At 36.5% G+C, this 22,153-nt stretch overlaps 2 protein-coding genes across 2 annotated transcripts; one reads left to right on the top strand and one right to left on the bottom strand.

Moving 5' to 3' along the window:
* The first annotated feature begins 3,137 nt into the window (after positions 1–3,137).
* Positions 3,138–11,344, top strand: LOC128667336 (uncharacterized). Its single transcript, XM_053736995.1, has 4 exons — positions 3,138–4,491; positions 4,555–6,209; positions 11,051–11,178; positions 11,233–11,344. The coding sequence occupies exons 1-4, from the start codon at positions 3,138–3,140 to the stop codon at positions 11,342–11,344; spliced, it is 3,249 nt and encodes a 1,082-aa protein (XP_053592970.1).
* A 5,600-nt stretch (positions 11,345–16,944) lies between these two features.
* LOC128667335 (uncharacterized) lies at positions 16,945–20,742 on the bottom strand. The gene is made up of 3 exons (XM_053736994.1): positions 20,643–20,742; positions 17,987–20,582; positions 16,945–17,878 (listed from the first exon to the last, which is right to left on the bottom strand). Exons 1-3 carry the CDS (start codon positions 20,740–20,742, stop codon positions 16,945–16,947), a joined length of 3,630 nt encoding a protein of 1,209 aa, XP_053592969.1.
* Positions 20,743–22,153: the final 1,411 nt, after the last annotated feature.

The raw sequence follows: 22,153 nt of genomic DNA, 5'->3' as shown, positions 1-22,153 counted from the left end.
GTGCAAGCAAATATTTAGATATTTAAAAATAAAAACTTAATTATTAAGTAGAAAGATCTCACATAAAATTTGTAGAGAATGATAATAGATTAACAAACAAATAGGTAAATAACAGTTATAATTTATATTTATCTGATTAATTTTGAGAGCTTGACATTAAAATGAAAATAACTAGGAAACGATGAAGAATTTAAAAAAAAATTTATCAAAGATTATTTATAAGATATAAAATTGTACACAAAAAAGATTCTATCAAATTTCATGATAATTTCGCTGGAAAAAAAAAAAAAAAAAAAAAAAAAAACAAATCTTAAAATTTATTATAAGTTTGAGTTCTCAAGCTCAAATAACTTTGAAGCAGAGGAGTTTGTCAAAAAGTGATAAGAGACATTTTTTGTAGGGCGTTCATATTCCTACTGAAATATTTGTCACACATTAAAATTTGGTAATTGGTTTGTAAGCTGAAAAATTTTAAACAAAAAAAAAAAAAAAAAAAATTCATCCCGTGTTATTTGAATGAAAAAATGAAAATCTGTGATGCGGTATCTCTATATATCAAAATTAAGAGCTTTTGTTTTTATAGACGTCTTTTCTCGGTACTCGGAAGATTTCCAACGAGAGATTTAAGAAAAAAATAGGCAATTTTTTGAGTGCGGGTAATTATGCTTGCGTCGATTGAGTCGAATTTGTGTAATGCGTAGAGTATGGTGATATTAAGGTTTGCCTCAATCCATTTATCTATTTTCCGTTTAAGTAACACGGGAAAAATAATTTGTTTTTTTTTATTTTCTTTTTTTTTCAGAATTCTTTAGCTCACAAACCAATTGACGAATTTTAATGCACCATAATTATTTTCGTAGGAAATTGAACGCTCTGCATCAAAAGTTTCTCATCATTTTTTGATAAATTGAACTTCCATACAAAGTTTGGGAATCGGCCCTATATCGGGCCATTACTGGGCTAAGAATGTCAATTAATGGCTCAGTAATGGCAATTTTTTTTAGCCGATAAACGGCCCATAACCGGGATTATAACGTCGGCCGATTAATGGCGCTCGACTATTGGCCGATTAATGGTAGCCAGCAATCAGCCAAGCAAATAAATAAATTAAACAAGAAAAATTTCATTTTCATTATCCTAATAGAATTCATTAGCATTTAAACTGTTTAAGTGGGGTAAATGATGTGAAAAAAACTCGGTGAAAATTCTGCTTGGCCCTGGGCGTGAACTGCCGTCCTTCTGATTGCTGGATCTGAACGCTGGCTACTGGACAAACCTACTAATGTTGAGCTGATACTTTTAAATGATCTACTTATTCATTTTACTACAACCACTCGGTTTTATGATATCTCAAGAATACTTTAATTCATATTATCGATTATTTAGAAAGAAAAAAATCATTTCGTACTGTTTTCATTATAATTACATAATTTTTAAAATAAAACTTATTAAATTTAATTAATTATTTATTAAGAACCCAGTTGAATTATTTTGCTCTACCACCATTGTTAAAAATGACATTTATTTTTAAAATATATGTCTTATTTTTTAATTAAATTGATTTTTATAAGTAAAGTTATAAAACTACGGTTTTTAATTGCAAATAATAACGAACTAAAAAATATTTCAATTGTTAGTTGTAACTAATTTTAATCGGAAAATTCAAATATTTATTTATTAAAACTTAGTTTAATTCAAAAATAAATAATGATTAACTTAAGAAACCATAATTATAAGATATTTGAATATTTAATAATTGATAAGTAGATTTTTTTATTTAACAAGAATCAATCATGGACCACTGGTTCACCAAATGGTGGCCCAACGTTGCGAACCGATAATCGACCAGTAATAAATAACCATTCATTGGCCAGCCGTCGGCAGCGTTGTATGACTGTCGTTTTCGGTAGGGAAGTCATATTGCGATATAAAACTAGTAATACCATAACATAAACATTCAAAAATTTTAATAAAAACTCACTTCGAATTGACTACGCTATCTTGATGAAAAATTAAACAGCTGCTGGTAATTAACCAGGTTTTGGCCATTACTAATTGCCAATTCAGTCAAACATCGGCCAACCTACGTGTTCAGTCACGAGCTTGATTAATTTAAATCAAGCTTCGTGCATTTCCGCTCGGTTCGGGAGAAGCCGAGCTCGCTACTAACTGAAGGTCAGAATAGTGCCGGGTCACTCGCTATTTGGGCCCGGCACATACTATTTCTAACTCAGGATCGTGTCAAGACGTCCTGAGAACCCGCTACAAGCTGACCAATCACAAAATTCGCTTCCTGTTGGCGCGCTTTTAAGCCAATGGGAAAATTCGTTATAGGCAGCAAGGCTGCCACGTCGACACCAAGCGTCTCGACGACTCAACGACGCTACCATTTTTCATTCTACAACTAGCTGTCTAACCGCTTCGCTCAGAGTTTCTACAACGTGTCTTTGCTACGTGCAACCTCGTGCTTGAACCGCTTCGCTTATTAACTTGTGTGAAACTAAATCAAATCGCTACGCTAAATTATCCTCAATTCTTAGTCAGTAAATCAAGGCTGCTATTTATTGAGAATAAATAAATTATTCTTGTGATAATAAGTTAATTGTTAATTAATTATTATTGAAGTAACCGCTACTGACCACGTGTCAATTTTTATACGTGAATAAAATATCTGAGTTGCATTCGCTATCGCGTATAAATTTATCTAGTTGCATTCGCTATTGTATATATTTCTCATAATTTTAAGGTGTAAATCAGTGTAAATAAATCTATAATTTAATTTATAATAAAATCTGTGTAATTTTTAATTGTTTAACAAAACTCGCCTAAACCAGATCCATTAGTTTTATTCGCTCATTTTACATTTTGGTCCTTCGAGCCGGATTTGGCGAAATTTAAACAATTAAAAATTATTTAAAAAAAAAATCAAAAAAAAATTGTGAGAAAAAAAGTGTAGTGTCAGTTCTGTGTCGTGAAAATCGCTAAGTGCCGTGGGCATTGCTGAGCACTGCTAGAGTGCTGCCCAGGGTGATCTATTTTACACACCGGTGTAAAAAGACTTTTAAAACAGAAAAGATCGAAAACTTAGCGTCGGTTTCACGTCATCGCGTCCATTTTGTGTGCCACGTATTAACAAGATGGCCGCCGAAGCTCAAGTCGCTCTTCAAATGAACCGCATCGACACGATGCGCAATATGTCTGCTCGCTTAACTGACGCTGTACTAGCTAACCAAGGTGCCGCCGCTATTGATGCTGAACTCGCTATCCTCAATGATTTGTGGAATCGCTTCAACACAACTCATGAGAGATTATTCGACGATGTACCTGAGATCGTTGAAAATGAATACCACACAGGTAATGCATACGGTACAGCTAATCTCATATACACAGAGCTCAGAGTGAGACTCAGCGCTGCTAGACCCGCTCCAGAACCTGCTCATGAAGTTCAGCCCGCTAATCACGATCAGACCGCTTACTTTGGTGGAGTGCATAAATCTAACCTGCCACAAATCAAGCTGCCAACTTTCCAAGGGTCGTATGACGAGTGGGACTCGTTCAAGGACTTGTTCACGTCTCTCGTCATTAATGAAGATTCGCTAACTGGGTCTCAGAAGATGCATTACCTGAAGACGCAGGTAAAAGGTGAGGCCGCTGCATTACTCGCTAATCTCCAGATCACAGATGACGCTTTCCAACCCGCTTGGGAGTTGCTGAATACTCGCTACACAAATCCACGTCGATTGCTCGATATGCATATCGATGATTTGCTGGATCGCCAACCGCTAACTTCACACTCTGCTGCTGATTTGGACGCACTGTTACTCGCTAACAAAAAATCGCTGGACGCTATCGCTGCATTGGGAATTCCAATTGGTGAGTTGGACCCCTTTTTAATTCGTTTGACTGTTCGCTGCTTGCCTTCAGATCTGAGGGTGGAATGGATGGCTTCGCTTGGGTTATCCAATGAGTTTCCCACTTACCAACAGCTGCACGACATGCTAAAAGCAAAGGTGCGTGCGTGGGAAAATTCAGAGATTGGCGCAACCATAACCTCTACACCTAAGAGTGCTAGTGAAAGACCACTATCACCAAAGTCTTACGCTAAGTCAGCCGCTACAACCAAACAAGTTAAGTTTGGGAGCAGTAAATCCGCTACTCCTGCTAGATCAACGCCATCTACATCCACCGGTTCCGCTAGCTACGTCGCTTTCACTCCCAAGGAGCGTACGAGTGAACCGGGCATGTGCCCAATCTGCAGGGAGAAGCACTTCGTTCTATTTTGCCCCAGCTACCAGAAGGCGTCGCCACTGAACAGAAGAACGATCGTCCAGCATTATCGTCTCTGTTTCAATTGCTTGGGACGCCACCGCTACGCTGACTGCAGGACTAAGCAGAAGTGCCGCCATTGTGATCAGCCACATCACACGTCGACTCATCTTGACGATGGTGCTGCCGCTAAACCAGCACAGGACGCTCCTGTAGCTGACCCAGGTAACAAATAGTTCCAATTTTGGTAACTTTTGTTTTGAATTCGCTAACTTAGTCTGCTTTCAGCTCATTCGCTCAATGTTTTACTCGCTACCGCTATTGTTAAGTTGAATTCGCTAACAGGAAGTACATGTACAGCCCGTGTACTTATTGATCAAGGATCGGAGTTATCCTTTGTGACGCATTCGCTAATCAAGAAGCTGGATATTCAACTCAGTAAAGCAGCTGTACCATTACGTGGAATTGGTAATGTGTCAGCTGGGCATTCGCTTGGGTCATGCAAGATGACGCTGCATTCGCTACACAACAACGCTTCTATTACCATCCAAGCTCATGTGCTTGCTCTATTGACGGTAAACTTACCGTCATTTACGCTAACTAAGAAGAAGAAATGGCCGCATATAACTGGGCTACAACTCGCTGATCCAGACTTCTTGACATCAAGACCTATTGACATCATTCTGGGTGCAGCACCAGCTGCACATATAATCAACGCTAAAATACGAAAAGGAAGTGAAAATGACCCAATCGCTCAGTCAACATCACTTGGTTGGATCATATATGGATCTGTGGACACCGCTACATCAAAATTGACCGCTCATGGTCATCATGTCGCTGTTGATGATCAACTACAAGACTTGTTAACCAAGTTTTGGTACCAAGAAGAGCCACAGACAGAATTCGCTACACGCTATACTGAAGAAGAAGAAGAGTGTGAACAACACTTTGTCAATACACACTACAGACAGTCTGATGGTCGATATGTCGTTCGCTTGCCGCTTAAATCTTCGCCAAGTCAACTGGGTGATTCGCTCAGAGCTGCACAATACGCTTTACTACGTCTTCGCAAACGACTGGAAGCTGATCCAGTCTACAAGAAGTTGTACTTCGACTTCCTGAAGGAGTATGAAGACTTGGGGCACATGAAACGTCTGAAATTAAAGGAATTACCACCGAACAGCTACCTGTTGCCTCATCATGGGGTTCTGAAAGAGCAGAGCACTACCACCAAGCTCAGAGTGGTATTCAATGGGTCCTGGAAAACTACATCTGGCGTATCTGTCAACGAGATACTTCATGTGGGCCCAAAGATCCAAGTTGACATCAGTGATGTACTTATTCGCATTCGGTGCCATCGCTATTTATTCGCTACTGACGTTACAAAAATGTTTCGTCAGATTGCAGTTGACAAGGAAGATCATCATCTACAGTGCATACTCTGGTTTGACGAAGATGACATCCCAATAGTATTTGCACTCGCTACTGTTACTTATGGAACAACATCGGCTCCATATCTCGCTGGAAGAGCACTCTTACAACTCGCTGAAGACGAAGGAAAAAAATTTCCGAAGGCTGTCGAACCGCTAACTAATACACGCTACGTTGACGACATCTATGGAGGTGCAGATGAACTCGCTGAGGCAATCCAAGTTGCTCTCGACACAAAAAATATGTGCGCCACAGGATGTTTTCCGCTTGCCAAGTGGGCAAGTAATTCAACTGAATTACTTTCTCAAGTCGCTCCAAGTGAAACCCAAGAAGATACACCAAGAGAGCTTGGGGATACTACAGTAAAAGTGCTCGGGCTAACCTGGAATTCAACACAGGATAAATTCCAGTTCGGATATTCGCTTCCAGAAGCATCACCAACAACTAAACGCACAATTTTATCTGAAATTGCTCGCTTGTTTGACCCACTGGGTTCCTTGGCACCGATTATCGTGAGAGCCAAGATGTTCATGCAGAAGCTCTGGCTGCAGAACTTTGACTGGGATGCTACGCTATCACCGTCGCTTCTTCAAGAATGGAATTTGTTTCGAGATGAACTACATCAGATCTCGAAGATTCAGATACCTCGCTGGAATCATGTTAAAAATGGTGTATCAATTGAATTACATGGATTCTCTGACGCTTCACAACTCGCTATGGCTGCTGTAGTTTATCTAAAAGTTACTGACGCTACTGGAAGCTCCAATATCTCGCTAGTGTGTGCCAAAACACAAGTTGCACCACTGAAGCCTATAACTATACCAAGAATGGAGCTCAATGCCGCTGTCTTACTCGCTCAACTGATACTCTACGTCAAGAAGGTTTTGAAACTTGAAAACGTTCCAGTTTTCATGTGGACAGACTCCGCTGTATCCTTAACGTGGATACGAAACAACCCAGCTAGATGGAAAGTCTACATTCGCAACAGAGTTACCAAGATTCAAGAATCGCTACCAAGTGTCAACTGGGATTTTGTTCCTGGAAAACTTAACCCAGCTGACTGCGCTTCAAGAGGTTTAACAGCAGCCAAACTAGAACAGCATTCGCTATGGTGGACGGGACCAAAGTGGCTCAGTCAATCAAAAGATAACTGGCCATCTTTTGATATCCCTACGCAGACGGTATCACATCTTGAAGAACGTCCAGGTCTGGTTTTTACCATCTTCAAGGCAGATTCACACCCGCTATACACGCTACTAGAAAAATTCTCTAAGTTGTCACCTTTACTTCGCACGCTTGGAATCTGTCTTCGTGCCATCGCTAAATTTAAAAAAGTGCCACAGTCCACACTGGACACACCACTCTCTACAGTTGACCTGGAACTCGCTAAGACTTTGCTGATCAAGTATACTCAAAGTCAGTACTATTCGCAAGAGCTGAAACTATTGAAGGATGGTGATTCTCTACACCGAAGTCATCATCTCGCTAAATTGATTCCCTACGTCGACTACAACGGAGTACTCAGAGTTGGCGGTCGCTTGAAGAATTCGCTGCTGGATGATGAACAGAAAAATCCAGCTATTTTACCAAGGTCATCACGCTCAAGTACGCTATTGATAGATCATTCGCATCGAAGAACATACCATGGGGGAACTCAATTGACTCTCGCTGATCTACGGAGATCTGTCTGGATAGAAGGTGGTCGAGTTCCAGTCAGATCACACATTCTTCGCTGCGTCGTGTGCACGAGACATAGAGGTGTTCGCGCACAACAATTAATGGGACAATTGCCATCCGCTCGTGTAAGACCATCTAAAGCATTCTTACACACTGGAATAGACTACGCTGGGCCAGTAACACTGAAGACTTTCCAAGGTCGAGGTGCCAAAACCTATAAAGGATGGATCGCTGTGTTTGTATGTCTCGCTACATCCGCTATACATATTGAAATTGTCACCGATTACTCTACTGACGCTTTCGTCGCAGCATTTAGAAGATTCACTAGTCGAAGAGGCGCCTGCAGTATCCTATACTCGGACTGTGGTACAAATTTTGTAGGAGCAGACGCCACGCTAAAGAAAGAATTCGCAGCAGGATCGAGACAGCTAAAAGAACTTCAGTATTTACTCGCTACAGATGGCACAGACTGGAAGTTCAACCCACCAAGTGCTCCCCACTTTGGTGGCAAGTGGGAAGCAGCCGTAAAGTCAATCAAGTTCCATCTCATACGAACTATTGGTGAATCGCTATTGACTTACGACCAACTCGCTACAGTCTTAACACAAATTGAGGCTGTGTTAAATTCAAGACCGATCGCTCCGCTATCTGAAGATCCTGCAGATTTAACCGCTCTAACTCCTGGACATTTTCGCATCGGTGAACCACTAATCGCCGTACCTGGGCCCTCGCTACTGGAAAATAATTCAGCTACGTTGTCACGCTGGCAACAATTACAACAAATGTTCCAGAGATTTTGGAGTAGATGGTCATCAGAGTACCTGCAACGTCATCAATCTATTTCGAAGTGGCATAATCCGCAAAACAACATCAAAGTGGGTTCATTAGTCTTGTTGACTGATGAAAGATTCCCACCATCAAAATGGCCGCTTGCTCGAGTACTCGCATTACATCCAGGCAGAGATGGCCTGACTCGAGTAGTCACGCTGAAGACCGCTACCACGGAACTTGTACGACCAATCGCTAAGCTGTGTGTACTACCAGTGCACTCTCCAGAAGACAATCCAGTCGACACAGTCGCCAGCGCTGGGGAGAATGTTCAGTCACGAGCTTGATTAATTTAAATCAAGCTTCGTGCATTTCCGCTCGGTTCGGGAGAAGCCGAGCTCGCTACTAACTGAAGGTCAGAATAGTGCCGGGTCACTCGCTATTTGGGCCCGGCACATACTATTTCTAACTCAGGATCGTGTCAAGACGTCCTGAGAACCCGCTACAAGCTGACCAATCACAAAATTCGCTTCCTGTTGGCGCGCTTTTAAGCCAATGGGAAAATTCGTTATAGGCAGCAAGGCTGCCACGTCGACACCAAGCGTCTCGACGACTCAACGACGCTACCATTTTTCATTCTACAACTAGCTGTCTAACCGCTTCGCTCAGAGTTTCTACAACGTGTCTTTGCTACGTGCAACCTCGTGCTTGAACCGCTTCGCTTATTAACTTGTGTGAAACTAAATCAAATCGCTACGCTAAATTATCCTCAATTCTTAGTCAGTAAATCAAGGCTGCTATTTATTGAGAATAAATAAATTATTCTTGTGATAATAAGTTAATTGTTAATTAATTATTATTGAAGTAACCGCTACTGACCACGTGTCAATTTTTATACGTGAATAAAATATCTGAGTTGCATTCGCTATCGCGTATAAATTTATCTAGTTGCATTCGCTATTGTATATATTTCTCATAATTTTAAGGTGTAAATCAGTGTAAATAAATCTATAATTTAATTTATAATAAAATCTGTGTAATTTTTAATTGTTTAACAAAACTCGCCTAAACCAGATCCATTAGTTTTATTCGCTCATTTTACACTACGGCATTTTTTCCATTAACGGCGACTTTGTATGGGCTGTTCGAAAGTTATTTAAGATTAGAGTCAAATTTATAGTAAATTTAAAGATCTTTTAACTATTCCGGCGAAACTACACAGTTAAAAATTTTGTATTCTTGTGTATAAAAATTCAATAGTTGAATATTTCGTGTCAATTATTTGACACCTTCGAGTATAAATTTAACTAAATTTGAATGGGTTGTCTGTGTGAGGCGAGGATTTATTACATATTTTTTTTGTTTGCTTAACACAAAAAAAATGTTATATATTATAGACAACATTCAATTTATGTAGACACTAACACAAACATTGTGTTGATCAAATTCCATAGCATACTGATGAAGTAACGTCAACACAAATTTTGTGCTGTTTGTCAGAGGACGCTCACTCTTCTCGTGTGCTTTGTCCAGAAGTGTAACAAAAATTTGCTTGTTAATCGAATAGTTTGGAATTATTTAATACGTGACTGTGAATTCTAGAATAAGAACGATTTTCACTACTGTGTCAGCTAAATATGTATTGATTTATTTGAATTATTCGATTATTATGTCACATAATATCCTTGTAATAATTGAATTGATTAGAATCATCCAATATAACCTATAAAAGTAGTGAGACAGGGGGGTTCACCCCCCCCCCCCCGATAACGCAGTACTCTTCCTTACCGACCGTTGCGGATACCTCCTGCCGATAACTAATCATATCTGCTGTCGGTAATCTGGATATATCTGTGGTAGATACGAGTATCGCTTGTCGGTAAAGTAGGTATTTATATTACCGACTGTTACTAATGTTGCTCGGCAGTCAATTATCATGCGTATGATGACAAAATACTGTCACACTATCATTAGAGCTGGTACCTTACCGTATACTAGCTCTGATGATAGCATGACATGTATTTATATGATGATCAATCTGAGGATTTATATATTCAAACAGGGGGGTAGGACGAGCACTTGCGAGAAGCTCTGATGTCACTACCATCTAGCGGTTTAGTTCTTCCCACACCCCTTCTTTTTCAGCGGACAACGTCATCCAGCGTGTCTGAACTCGCTTTTATGAGGTATAGTGGGGGAAATGAAGCTGCGCTGTTGTTAAGCTCATATTTCAGACCAAGTGGGGGTAATATGAACCTGCGCAATAGCGTCTTTTACCCCGATTACATCATCTCCTGCGCCGTTAACCGTTACTAGGCTCATATTTCAGTCCAAGTGGGGGGAATATGGACCTGCGTAATTGCGTCTTTTTACCCTGATTACATCATTTCTTACGTCATACAACAAGCTCAAACTTGTTTTTGCTGTAACAAAGTGGGGGAATAAAGAGTTGAGTGGGCGACTCCTGCAGCCATATGCGTCAGTCTGCTCAAGTATTTTTAAGTAGAAACAATTGCTGTGCTATTTAAAACCTATAAAAAAAGTGATTATCAAATGGATCGTCAAAATCTAAGGTATTATAAAAAAACATATCTTCTCAATTAAACTAGCGTACATCTTTCTCATTTGCAACTATATACCTGAACCACATCTTTACAGATCCCATGTATGCACTGAACGTTGTGAACATTCAGCACAAATCGAGTTCGAGGAAGTGAGCGAAGAAGAAGACAATTACATTCATAAATTACTTACTAAAGAAAAAGAAATTGACTTACAAATCTTATATTGGAAGAACTTATTACTATCTTTTAAAGATCGTAAAGACTACGAACAAGCCTGTCACAGAATCACATACGTTATAACTCTTTTAATGTTCAAAGCTAACTCATCAAAATATAAAGTGTAGACACCTCAAATGGATCAACTAAGTGAAGAAGAATTAGACTTTCTAATAAACCATCCGCCAAACGCTGTATTTGAAGCAGATTTATTAACGAGTTACTTTGAAGAACCTATTCAAGACTACATTAAAAGGTTTGTACGTGATATTCATCTTTTACAAACTAATTTGAATATCATTCAAACTAGACGTGATAAAAACGTGTGTCCATACTGTTGTGCATTCAAAGACTCTGTAAAAAAACTGCATCAAGTGATTGAAAGTATCGAAAAACTAGAAGAACGTATCAACAAGAAATAAAAGACAATGGAATTCATCATAGATTTCGCAGGGTTTGTTATGCCCGATGACACCCTAGTAGTGAAAGAATTGTGTGTGGTTGACATATATGAAAATTCCTCAAAATATAAGTGTAAACATTTTATCTTTCAACCACCATTGGAGTATGATGGAGCAATTATGCAAGAAACTTTAGATGAGAGTGGGTGTGGCCATGGTATCCGGTGGGACTCAGGTGAAACACCATACGACAAACTTCAAGAAGTTATTAAAGATATAGTGAGCGAAGCAAGTTATATTTATGTTGATGGAAAGCAAAAAGACAAATGGTTGACGATCATGACCGATTACTCCGCACAAATTATCGACATCCAACTAATGAGACATTATTCATTTGAAAATGTGGATCGCTATAATAAGGAAAAATGTCCGCTGAGGCTATATCATCGTCGAAGAACACATGCATGTGCTTTTCAAAATATTCAACAATTAAAGCGTTGGTTTCTGGAATTCTGAGGTGACAATCAATCATACGAAAAATCTGCGCAAATATATTATCAACTGTCTGATTTGAAAAAAATGCATAAACGTGATATCGCTTGCCTTGATTATCACTTTCTTCTACGTTTTGCGAGGACCCAAATACGTCATGTCTACGATACACTTCCGGTGGAATTACAGAATAATGATAAAATAAGAGATTACTCATTTTGTATGGACCACTACCCAGCTACTGGTGGCGATTGGGATATCTGTGGAATATGGCTTTATCCATACCGAAAAGATTGCCCAAAGTGCATAAATAATAATAATCCTATAAAAATAATAGTTCATAAAACAAGTTAAAAATATATATACAATTTAATTAAAATTATGTTATTGGAATGTATCAGGTCAAGATTATAAATAAAACGAATTGATTTATCGATAAAAAATGTTTATTTATTTTTTAATTTTTTTCCTCTGACAACTCGATTGGTGGGAAATAATTCGCCTCTAACACAGAGGATGATCCTGTCAGCGTTAACGTGAAAGACTCAGCCATGACTAATGTCCTGAGTAACTAGTCATGTTAATTTAAAGTTGTCCGGAGAGAAATTTTAGACACAAATGCCCACATATAATTATGTCAAAGTCTTGATATCTTTTATGATTATATTTCACGCTACCAACATCGAGATATTTTATAAGGTCTTCCGGTGGTTGTAAATCACCAAAACTATCGAAATAAATTACATTATCACGACTTTTTTTGTACGCAACCCAATGAGTACCAGGTCCAAATCTGTCATCAAGATTGACAATAGCCGATTCGAATTCTTTAGGTCCAGTTTTTGGCAAATCGTTTCTCATGAAAACACCGCGGAAATTGGGTATCCTCAAAGCCTTAGCGTATTTCATCAAGTCTATGTTTGTAAGTGCTCGATGTGGTAGCTCTACTTGTTTTTTGACTTACATCCTCTACCAACTGGTGGATATGGCCACAAATATAGCCCCATACCACGTCTATATGGCTTTAAGTATAAGCCTTTACCTACAGCTATCTCTTCCATTTTTGAATTATGTCTCTTGCTCTCCTCTAACTGTCTTTTGGCTGAACTAGCATCGTTGACAGCCTTCGCAACCGCCGCAGCACCACCAGCGAGTGCACCAGTTGCTGAAAGACCTGCAAATAGGGGTATCAAGAATGGAAGTACACCACCGATTTTAGATGGAACTGGTAGAACACGTGGCTGTCGAACATTTTTCTTCCCACCAGATTTTTTTACCTCTTGTCGAGCCCCTTTGAGTGCTGATTTAATTGGATCACCACCTGCTTGCATGGCTTGCTTAGCAGCCGTTACAATTTTTCTCAACGCCACCTTGGGTCGTCTGCTGGTACTTTTCTTCTTACCACTCTTTCTCCTTTTCTTACCCACCATTCTTTTCTTCTTACCACTCATTCCCTTCTTCTTCTTACCACCCATGCTCTTTTTGTTCTTCATTCCCATTCCGAAGCGTTTTTTTACCTTCATGATTTTGTTTATACTCCAAGCAGCAGCTTTTTCTCCAATAGAAGCGTCTTTCGCTTGAAAAAGTTCCCACGCTTTGTCAGCTAATATTTTATCAGCCTCGTGACGTGCTGCCAAATTTTCCCGATTTTTCGAGTAAGCAATGTCGTGATTCTTACACGCTGCATCCAAAGGATTGATGCCAGGATCACCACGAGCCAGTCTCTTTTCTAACTTTGTTCCTGGGCCACAATACTGATAGCCAGGTATATGAAGTTCAAAAGGTAGCTTGTTAATGATACTGTTGACAATACCTTTCCCACTTATACGTCCGCACTCCATCACAGTGACATAATGACTGATAATGAACCATTATAAATGATCATACTTATAGTCATAGAAAAGAGTTGTCACTCTAACAGTGCACCGTAAACATGGAGTTCAAAAAACACCACGCTAAATTACCTGTGATCAATTTCGATCAAATAGTTCAAGGTGCAGGAGTAAAAAGGATCAAAAGACATGGTGCTCTACTACCAAACAGTGTGCGGGCAGTGTTTTGTGGCCCATCAAATTGTGGTAAAACAAATGCCTTGTTATCACTTATTATACATCCCAATGGTCTGAGATTCAACAACATTTACCTATACTCAAAATCTCTCAATCAGCCGAAATACAAGTTCTTAGAAGCGTTGCTGAAGCCCATAGAGGGTGTAGGATTTTTTCCATTCAATGAGCACGAGGACGTGATTAAACCTGAGGATGCAAAACCCAATTCACTGATGATATTTGACGATGTCGCTTGTGAAAAACAGGATCACATTAGAGCTTACTTTTGTATGGGGCGACACAAAGACGTAGACAGTTTTTATTTGTGTCAAACATATACCCGGATTCCTAAGCATTTAATACGTGATAATGTAAATTTTTTAGTTCTGTTCCGTCAAGATGAAATGAATTTAAAACATGTATATGACGATCATGTAAATACTGACATGTCATACAATTCATTCAAAGAACTATGCTCTGCATGTTGGAATAATGGTAAATATGGTTTTGTGGTAATTGATAAAGATAGTGAGCTCAACAATGGACGATACAGAAAAGGATTTGACTGCTTTATTAGTATAAATTAAAGTGTAACTATTAATATGAATCATATATCTAGTGAACTCTAATACATCAACATGAAGCCTGAAGAGATTTCAAAACAAAAAGATGTGCTGCGTCAGATATCTGAAGCAAGTGACGCAATCAGACGAAAGCATAAAATGCTGAAGTTAGGAAAAGATAGCGCTGAAAAAGCTATGGGTGAAATGTTCAAACCCATAGTTACACCGTTGCAGAATCTAGTTGAATCGTCGAAACAAAAAATTAAGCAAGAAGTCAAGAATGAAATTAAAGAAGAAGAGGTTACACAAAAGGACAAGTCAACACTCAACAACAAAACAGAATTTGATGATACAAGTCATTATGATAGTTTTATTTCTGATGACGATGGGAGTAGTAGAACTCTTAATGAGAGCCAAATAAATCCCTCTGCTTCAAGTACTCCCGCTAAACCGAGCAGTTTAGTGAAATCCTATTTAGCCAAAGTGTATAGAAAAAGTAAAGAAATAGATTTGAGATATGGCGTCCGTCGGCGGTACAATGATTTTTACATTAGTGATTCAGAAATAAATTTTGAAGAAAATATATTTCATGTTAAAGATCAAGAATACCCAATAACTCCTGGTTTATTGGAATTGTTGTTCAAAAAATCACCCCATGATGCAAGTGTTACACAAGATGATAAAAATAAATACCTTGAGATTATTAAAAATACAAACGCTTATAGAAAAAATTACAAATCAGATGGTAGTATTTATGAAGACTCAACAATAAAGTTTAATAATTATATTGCTGATTTTCTTACAAAAAATACAAAAGCACCTAAGGGAAAAGGGTTGCCTAAATATAAGATTGTAAAAAAGAAGAAAACACATATGGATTACGTTTATTGGGATGATCCAAACGAACTGGTTGATCGTCTACGTTTACTCATGGCATCTCAAGCTGCCGGTAATCCAAGTCATACAAATGAAATTATATCGATAATCGAAGAGTTACGGGAGGCTGGAATTATATATTAATAGTATTTTTGAACTGTGTTCGCCAGTCTTTTACTGTTCATAAAAGTGTAAAGAGCAAAAAAAATGAGTATCGACATATTTGGACGCTCGTTAACGACAGCTGCAGTTATTAGTGGACTACCTGGACCACCTGGAGTTGGTTTTAAGTTAACTCCTGGTGGAGATTATGATTTAGAGAGTAAAAAATTGTGTCGTGTTGGTGATCCTTCAGACGATAATGATGCAGCAACATTGAAATTTACGCGTGATCTTGTCCATAAAAAATTGACTTTAATGTATGATAGTATGAAAGATGATCTGTCCGAGATCATTTCACTTTTGCATACTGAAGTGGTAACACTAGACTCTACAGTCGTCTCATTAAAAAAAGAGGTTCAAGACCTAAAATTAAGGTTAAAAAAAACAAGAAAAGAATCACTTGATGACAATACCCGGCGTATAAAGAAATTGGAAGCTAAAATTTTTAACGATGGAGGACAAGAAGTCAGTAATAGCTTATGAGCTTCATAAACAAGCTCGTAGAAATTACCTGCGACGACATGTTGACATCCGTGGACTCGATGAAACCTGGCAGGCAGATTTAGTTGAAATGATCCCATACGCTACATCAAATAAAGGAAATAAATACTTGCTGACGGTGATAGATATATTTTCCAAGTACGCTTGGGCTGTACCAATAAAAAATAAAAGTGCTAGTGATGTTACGAATGCAATGAAATCTATATTCCAACAAGGACGTGTTCCAAAAAATCTTCATGTCGATCAAGGCAAAGAATTTTACAATAAAGAGTTCAAAAATCTTATGAAGCAGTATAAAATTAATATGTACTCTACGTTCAGTAACCTGAAAGCATCCATATGTGAGCGTTTTAACCGAACACTTAAAACTAATATGTGGCGTCAATTCTCTGCTCGTGGTAATTATAGATGGATCAACATGCTAGAAGAATTGTTAAATACTTATAATAATACTAAACATCGGACAATTAAAATGAAACCTGTTGATGTAACTGTTACTAATGAAAAAAAACTGTTTAAAAATATATACAAACCTCTTCAAAGACAGCAGCAGCGAGTACGAAAATCCAAGTTCAAAGTTGGAGATAAAGTTCGAATTAGCAAACACAAACATGTGTTTGAGAAAGGTTACACAGCTAACTGGACAACAGAGATTTTCACTATAAAATCTGTACAAAATACGGTACCTACGACCTACAGACTTGTAGACTATCAGGATCAGCCTATAGAAGGTGGATTCTACGATGAAGAACTCAGCAAAGTTAAATATCCGGATGTTTACCTAGTAGAAAAAGTTATAAAAACACGTGGAAATAAATTATATGTAAAGTGGCTCGGCTTTGATAACTCTCACAATAGCTGGATAAATAAATCTGATCTGTAAAAAATGTATTATATTTTTAAAATAAAACAAAATAATTTTTTAATCATGTATATATAAGTTTTTATTTTTTACTAGCCTAAAAGCTATAAATATTTTTTACATTTTTCGTCTTTTATTTGGTCTCGGTATAGTCATAATATCATCTCTTGATACTTTGTAACCCCATGGTACGGTATCAGTACTGTTTAACAGAAGCTGACGTTTGTCATCTTCCCAACTCAAAGCTATCTTATTTTGAACTATTGTACTAACACTATGTTTGTTACTTTTAATTACATATTGTTTCTTACTTAAATTTACATGATCTTCTAAACATCGTTTGAAATCTTCAAAAGTGATAGTTCGCAAAGTCGGACGTTTAACACCTTTAGCTCGCTTTTTTACCTGATCTTCATTATAAATTTTAAAAGCATACAACTTTGCTCTAAGTCCAGTGAATTCAGTCATAATTTTACCATTATTCTCATCTTTCATCAGACCTAAAACTTTTTTATTAACTAGTGGTATATTGTAAACATTATCAGGTGGATAATCAGAGGTGTCAAACTTGGCAATATCACGTTTGATGATCTCATAGATGTCCGGTACAATAAAATGGTAAATAAGACTATCAGTGTCAGTGTACATTAATTTCGATTCATTGTTTGCAAAATTTTGTTTCACATAATTATAATGGAAGTCATATATGTAAGTTTTTGATAAATCTAATATACAAAAACCAACATAGATTGGTTTGTCAAAGCGTACTTTTGCCGCCTTCAATTCAATAATTATCATATTCTCGTCAAAAACAGTAAGACTATGGAAATTAGGCTTACAAATATAGTCAGCAGCGCCATATCTACCGGCCCATCTTGTCACTATATGAATCTCTTTGTATTTTCTAACATTTTCCATAGTCTTACCAAATACAGCATTATTCATAAGTTTATAAAAGTCTTTTTCAAACTCATTTTTAGCAGCTTTTCTACAATCTGTATTTTTATCGATATATGACTTGAGCCAGAGTGACTGTTCGAATTTTAAAACTCTGTGAATTTTTGTTAATTTTAATCCTAAATCTAAACATTGTCGTAAATTCTTATAATGTATAACATAATTTTTTTTATCATATAAAGTTGTCGATAATTTAGTATACTTGCTACCCGGTGGTGAAAAATGTTCAGGACATAGTGGTAAATCTTTATGTAGATCATGCAATTCCTGAGGATAATGTAGATCAACTTCTAATACATAGCCAATGCTATCGATGTCGTTTAAAAATTGATCTAGGTTATCGACGTCAAAAGATAGATCGTCAGGCGGGTAAACCCATTCAAATGAACCTTTTGGTAGCGGCATACTCATAGCAGCACCATACAAATTATTCACATCATAATACATTAAATAGGATTCAGCTTTATTAGGATCAAAGCTGGATCCCATGTAACGATTATTGGCCACTGCATACCTATTTGTACACTGAGATACACCACCTCTGATACCTTTTTCAATAAATAGCATCATTTCAAGATCGGTAAATAACTCGAGTTCAACATTTGTATATTTTAACATCGCATCGATGGCAAGTCCCGGCGCTGTATAGTAATGTAAAGGATCTAAGCTATAAGTAGCCATACAATTATGTCTGAAATTTTGAAATATGTCAGCTAAAAGAAGTACATCTGTTTTTAAATATAAATCTGAATATTCCCCTAATGTTTTAATATCAAATTTATTCCACACTAATTGAGCAAGAGAATAATCATTATCAGATACACCATCGTTCGATAATTTAGAATAAAATGAGTCCTGATCAGGCAGCTGTTTGTCATTAAGTTTGTCAATATCAGTTATGTACTCGTATGGGAATACACCCTTTCGAGTTACTAATTTAAATTTTTCCGGATCATTGTAATGTTGTTGAGTAATTTGTTTATCACAATCATTCAGATTAGATGCTAATTTGTCAAGACTAGAAGCCATAAACCTGAATGAATCTATAAAACGTAAGCAAACTGATGTGTTTTCGACATACTTCGTGAAAGATATATAACGTTCTTCATTAATTGGTAATAATGTAATTTTACCCTCGAAAACGGTTGATAAAGATTTTATTATAAAATGGGAATCGTAACCAGATAAATTATGAAATACTATTGGTATAGTGTGAGATTTTCTATAATTTATATTACAAGATAAGTGAGCTGGACCGCGATAGTTACCAGTAAAATGACAGTGATCGTAGCATTTATCTGTAGCAGAAGTTATAGACCTTTCACAAATATGACAAACAGTTGCTTGCTCATGACTCTCTTTTTGTTGTCTCGACAGAGGTTTCATAGCAACAGGATTTTTTAAGTATGATTCGACTTCTAATGCTAAACATTCTAATTTTTTTACAAACCACTCGATGCAGGTTTGTGATCGATTCAGTTCAAATTTAGATAAATTGTTATTATAACTACAAAAACGATAAAATGCGATACTATGTGGTATATGTTTGTCAGAATTATCATTTTTTTGAGGTTCAAGTGTACACTCTAGGTCTGCATAGACAACAAATGGTACGATATCTTTATACTGGTAATTTTTAAACTTTAAAATTTTATTTTCTTCAGTCGGAAACGTCATGTGAACTTTATTTAATGTGAAACAGTCTTTTTTATGATCTTCAAACGATTTTTCCAGTTTAAAACGATTTAAACATCGATCACAAAAAAATAATTTGCTTTTCGAAGCTGATATCTGACTTTTAACTAATCGTGAAAGATCTTTAATTAGAGCAAAATGATATATAGGCTCATAATTTTTATACTCATTACTTGTCATATTTAAATTAACATTAGCTTGTAACATTAAAAGATGGACTGTTTTTCTATTGAGTTTACAATATTTACTTAAATATAATGGAATTATAATACTTTTTTCAGATGTTTTCTTCGTAAAATGAGATTCAATACCATATACATTTATTGTTAAATCATTTAATCTTTCAAACTGTGGGATTTGCTTAAGTGTCATAGGAAATTTAATACCTGTATATTCTAGGACAGCACTATAATGAGGATACGCCGATGTTCTTTCAGGATGTCCAGTGTTAGGAAGATGAATCGCAGCTACGACGCTCCATAGAAAACAGTACTCATCGAAATTTTCTATGTTGAGAACAGCTCGTTTCATCTGGATATCTCGAGGAAGCCTCACAAAAGTTGAAGTCCCTCCTTGCAGAGGTGTGTATTTTGACATTGTTACCACCAGATTGGTAATTTCCGTCAAACTCCACCCTGAATCTTTTTGATTAAATTCTTCCACCTTGTTTAACATTTTTTCGTATACAAAGTCTGTATACCACTCAGCTAAAGATGTTGCAGGTAAAATAGCCCGACTCTTGGTGTTGAATGATTTAACTTCTTCTTCAACTGATGTATTTTTCCTGAATTTGCAAAATAGTTCAACGTTTACTTTAACACCTGCAACGTTTTCCAGCATTTCTTGGATTTTATCCAGGACAATGTCTCTAGAGGCATTCAAAAAATCTCTCAAGTCAGTGTGAGAGCGGTTGATTATCGATCCTGTCTTAATGTTGTTGGAAAATGCGTTTTCGAGATCTTGCCACTTAATAGATTGATTATTCACACTTAAATCACCACCTGCTACCTGTCCACTAAGTTGCAGAAACTGATTACTGTACCAACAAAGAACTGCTATGTTTGCTTGTACACATCGTCTAACTTGAACGGTGGTATTAGGATCTACCAAAATTGTATTAAAATAGTCTATTGTATCATTACAAACATTGTAACACCTCTGACATTGCTCTTTATCCACCACCTCTGATCGTAAATCATTATATGATTGTGCCACTGTATTAACTAAATTGTGGAGAGCTTTAACCAAACCTCGTTGGGACATTTTTAAATTGTTTTATTTAACACTGTTTTAAATCACGAAAACTGGTGGATCAGGAATAATTATTTTATATAAAAACTTGAGATGTGTTCACATAAAGATTTACACTTCAACTGTAAATTAAGTGCGTATTCACAAGCTATTTGAGCTTTCGACTATAAGAATAATGTCATCAAGGTTTCTGAGTATTCAAAACGAGGAACACACAGAGAGTAAAAAAAATAAATTTCATAAGTATATCAAATATTGATGATAGTACAGATCTCATTAAGCAGCGTAATGGATATGTTATATTTACTTGGGTGGTGTAGATTGAAAAGAAAAGAATTTATCAATGATCGTTTAAGATTAAACACAGAGAGTAAAAAAAATACATAATAAATTTTTTAAGAATTATGAGTATCAAATATCGATGCTAGCACAGATCTCATTAAACGGTAAAATAAAAATTGTTTACTTCCGGTGATAGAGTGATCGATGACAGATATGTTAAATTACATAGAAGAGTGTTATAAAAATTATTTACTTGGGTGGTACAGATTAATAAGATATATATATATATCAATAACATGAACGATCGTTTAAGATTTAACACAGAGAGTAAGAAATACATAATAAATTTAAAAGGTATAATAAAAATTTTTTACTTTCGGTTATCGATGACAGATTTGAAACAGAGAGTTAAATAATGATACTGCGAGTATCAAAGATCGATGATAGTACGAATCTCATTAAGAGGTGTAAAAAAAATTGTTTATTTCCGGTGGGTATGTTGAAATTACATAGAAGAGTGTTACATATCAATCGTCTAAATAAATTAAAGAATTAATATGTGGATTGAAGTATCAAATATAAGATTTAATATGTATACGATTTGGATCATAAAAAATGTTTATGTTGGACAAATCGTAGAAAAAGATGTGAGAATATATGTAATTTAATATATATATATTTACTTTAGATCGTGAGATCGATAATAATAATGTCTTTTAGGAAAGGTATATGTGAAAAAATGACGTTACTCAAGACGGATAAAACTGTTAATCTATGGAATTTTTTGTATGAGTTGGATAATACAGATCCAGTATGGATTTTTTTCAGATAGATGTCAAAGTTAACACGATTCCCTATTTTATCGATATATTCAAAATTTTCAAATATATCATTTTAAATATATACCTTTTTTAATTAATATGAAAAAAGTGATTTTCACATAAAGACGATAAGACAAATTAAATTATTATAGTTAATTTCGTAATGGATAATATGTTCATATAGATTTTTCAGAAAAAAATCTTGTAACATAAACTTTATTCCAAGTTAAAGTGAGACACCCATATCTAACACTGCATGTTAGAGTAAGATGCTCTATGGGTGTTTCTTACACATGCGAACGTTTTATGGGTTTGTTTAT

The sequence above is a fragment of the Microplitis demolitor genome, chromosome 2 (genome assembly GCF_026212275.2).
Source record: "Microplitis demolitor isolate Queensland-Clemson2020A chromosome 2, iyMicDemo2.1a, whole genome shotgun sequence".
Classification (NCBI taxonomy): Eukaryota; Metazoa; Arthropoda; class Insecta; order Hymenoptera; family Braconidae; genus Microplitis; species Microplitis demolitor.
This window is presented reverse-complemented; position numbering and strand designations above follow the sequence as displayed.

Excerpts from the sequence above, each read along its gene's own strand:
- LOC128667336 (XM_053736995.1), top strand. The coding sequence starts at position 3,138 with ATGGCCGCCGAAGCTCAAGTCGCTCTTCAAATGAACCGCATCGACACG. Across the intron at positions 4,492-4,554 it reads CGCTCCTGTAGCTGACCCAG|CTCATTCGCTCAATGTTTTA; the intron begins GTAACAAATAGT and ends GTCTGCTTTCAG. Across the intron at positions 6,210-11,050 it reads GTTCCTTGGCACCGATTATC|ACACCTCAAATGGATCAACT; the intron begins GTGAGAGCCAAG and ends TATAAAGTGTAG.
- LOC128667335 (XM_053736994.1), bottom strand. The coding sequence starts at position 20,742 with ATGTCCCAACGAGGTTTGGTTAAAGCTCTCCACAATTTAGTTAATACA. Across the intron at positions 20,583-20,642 it reads GGTGGTGGATAAAGAGCAAT|ATCCTAATACCACCGTTCAA; the intron begins GTCAGAGGTGTT and ends CAATTTTGGTAG. Across the intron at positions 17,879-17,986 it reads TTTTCACCACCGGGTAGCAA|AGTTTTAAAATTCGAACAGT; the intron begins GTATACTAAATT and ends AAAAATTCACAG.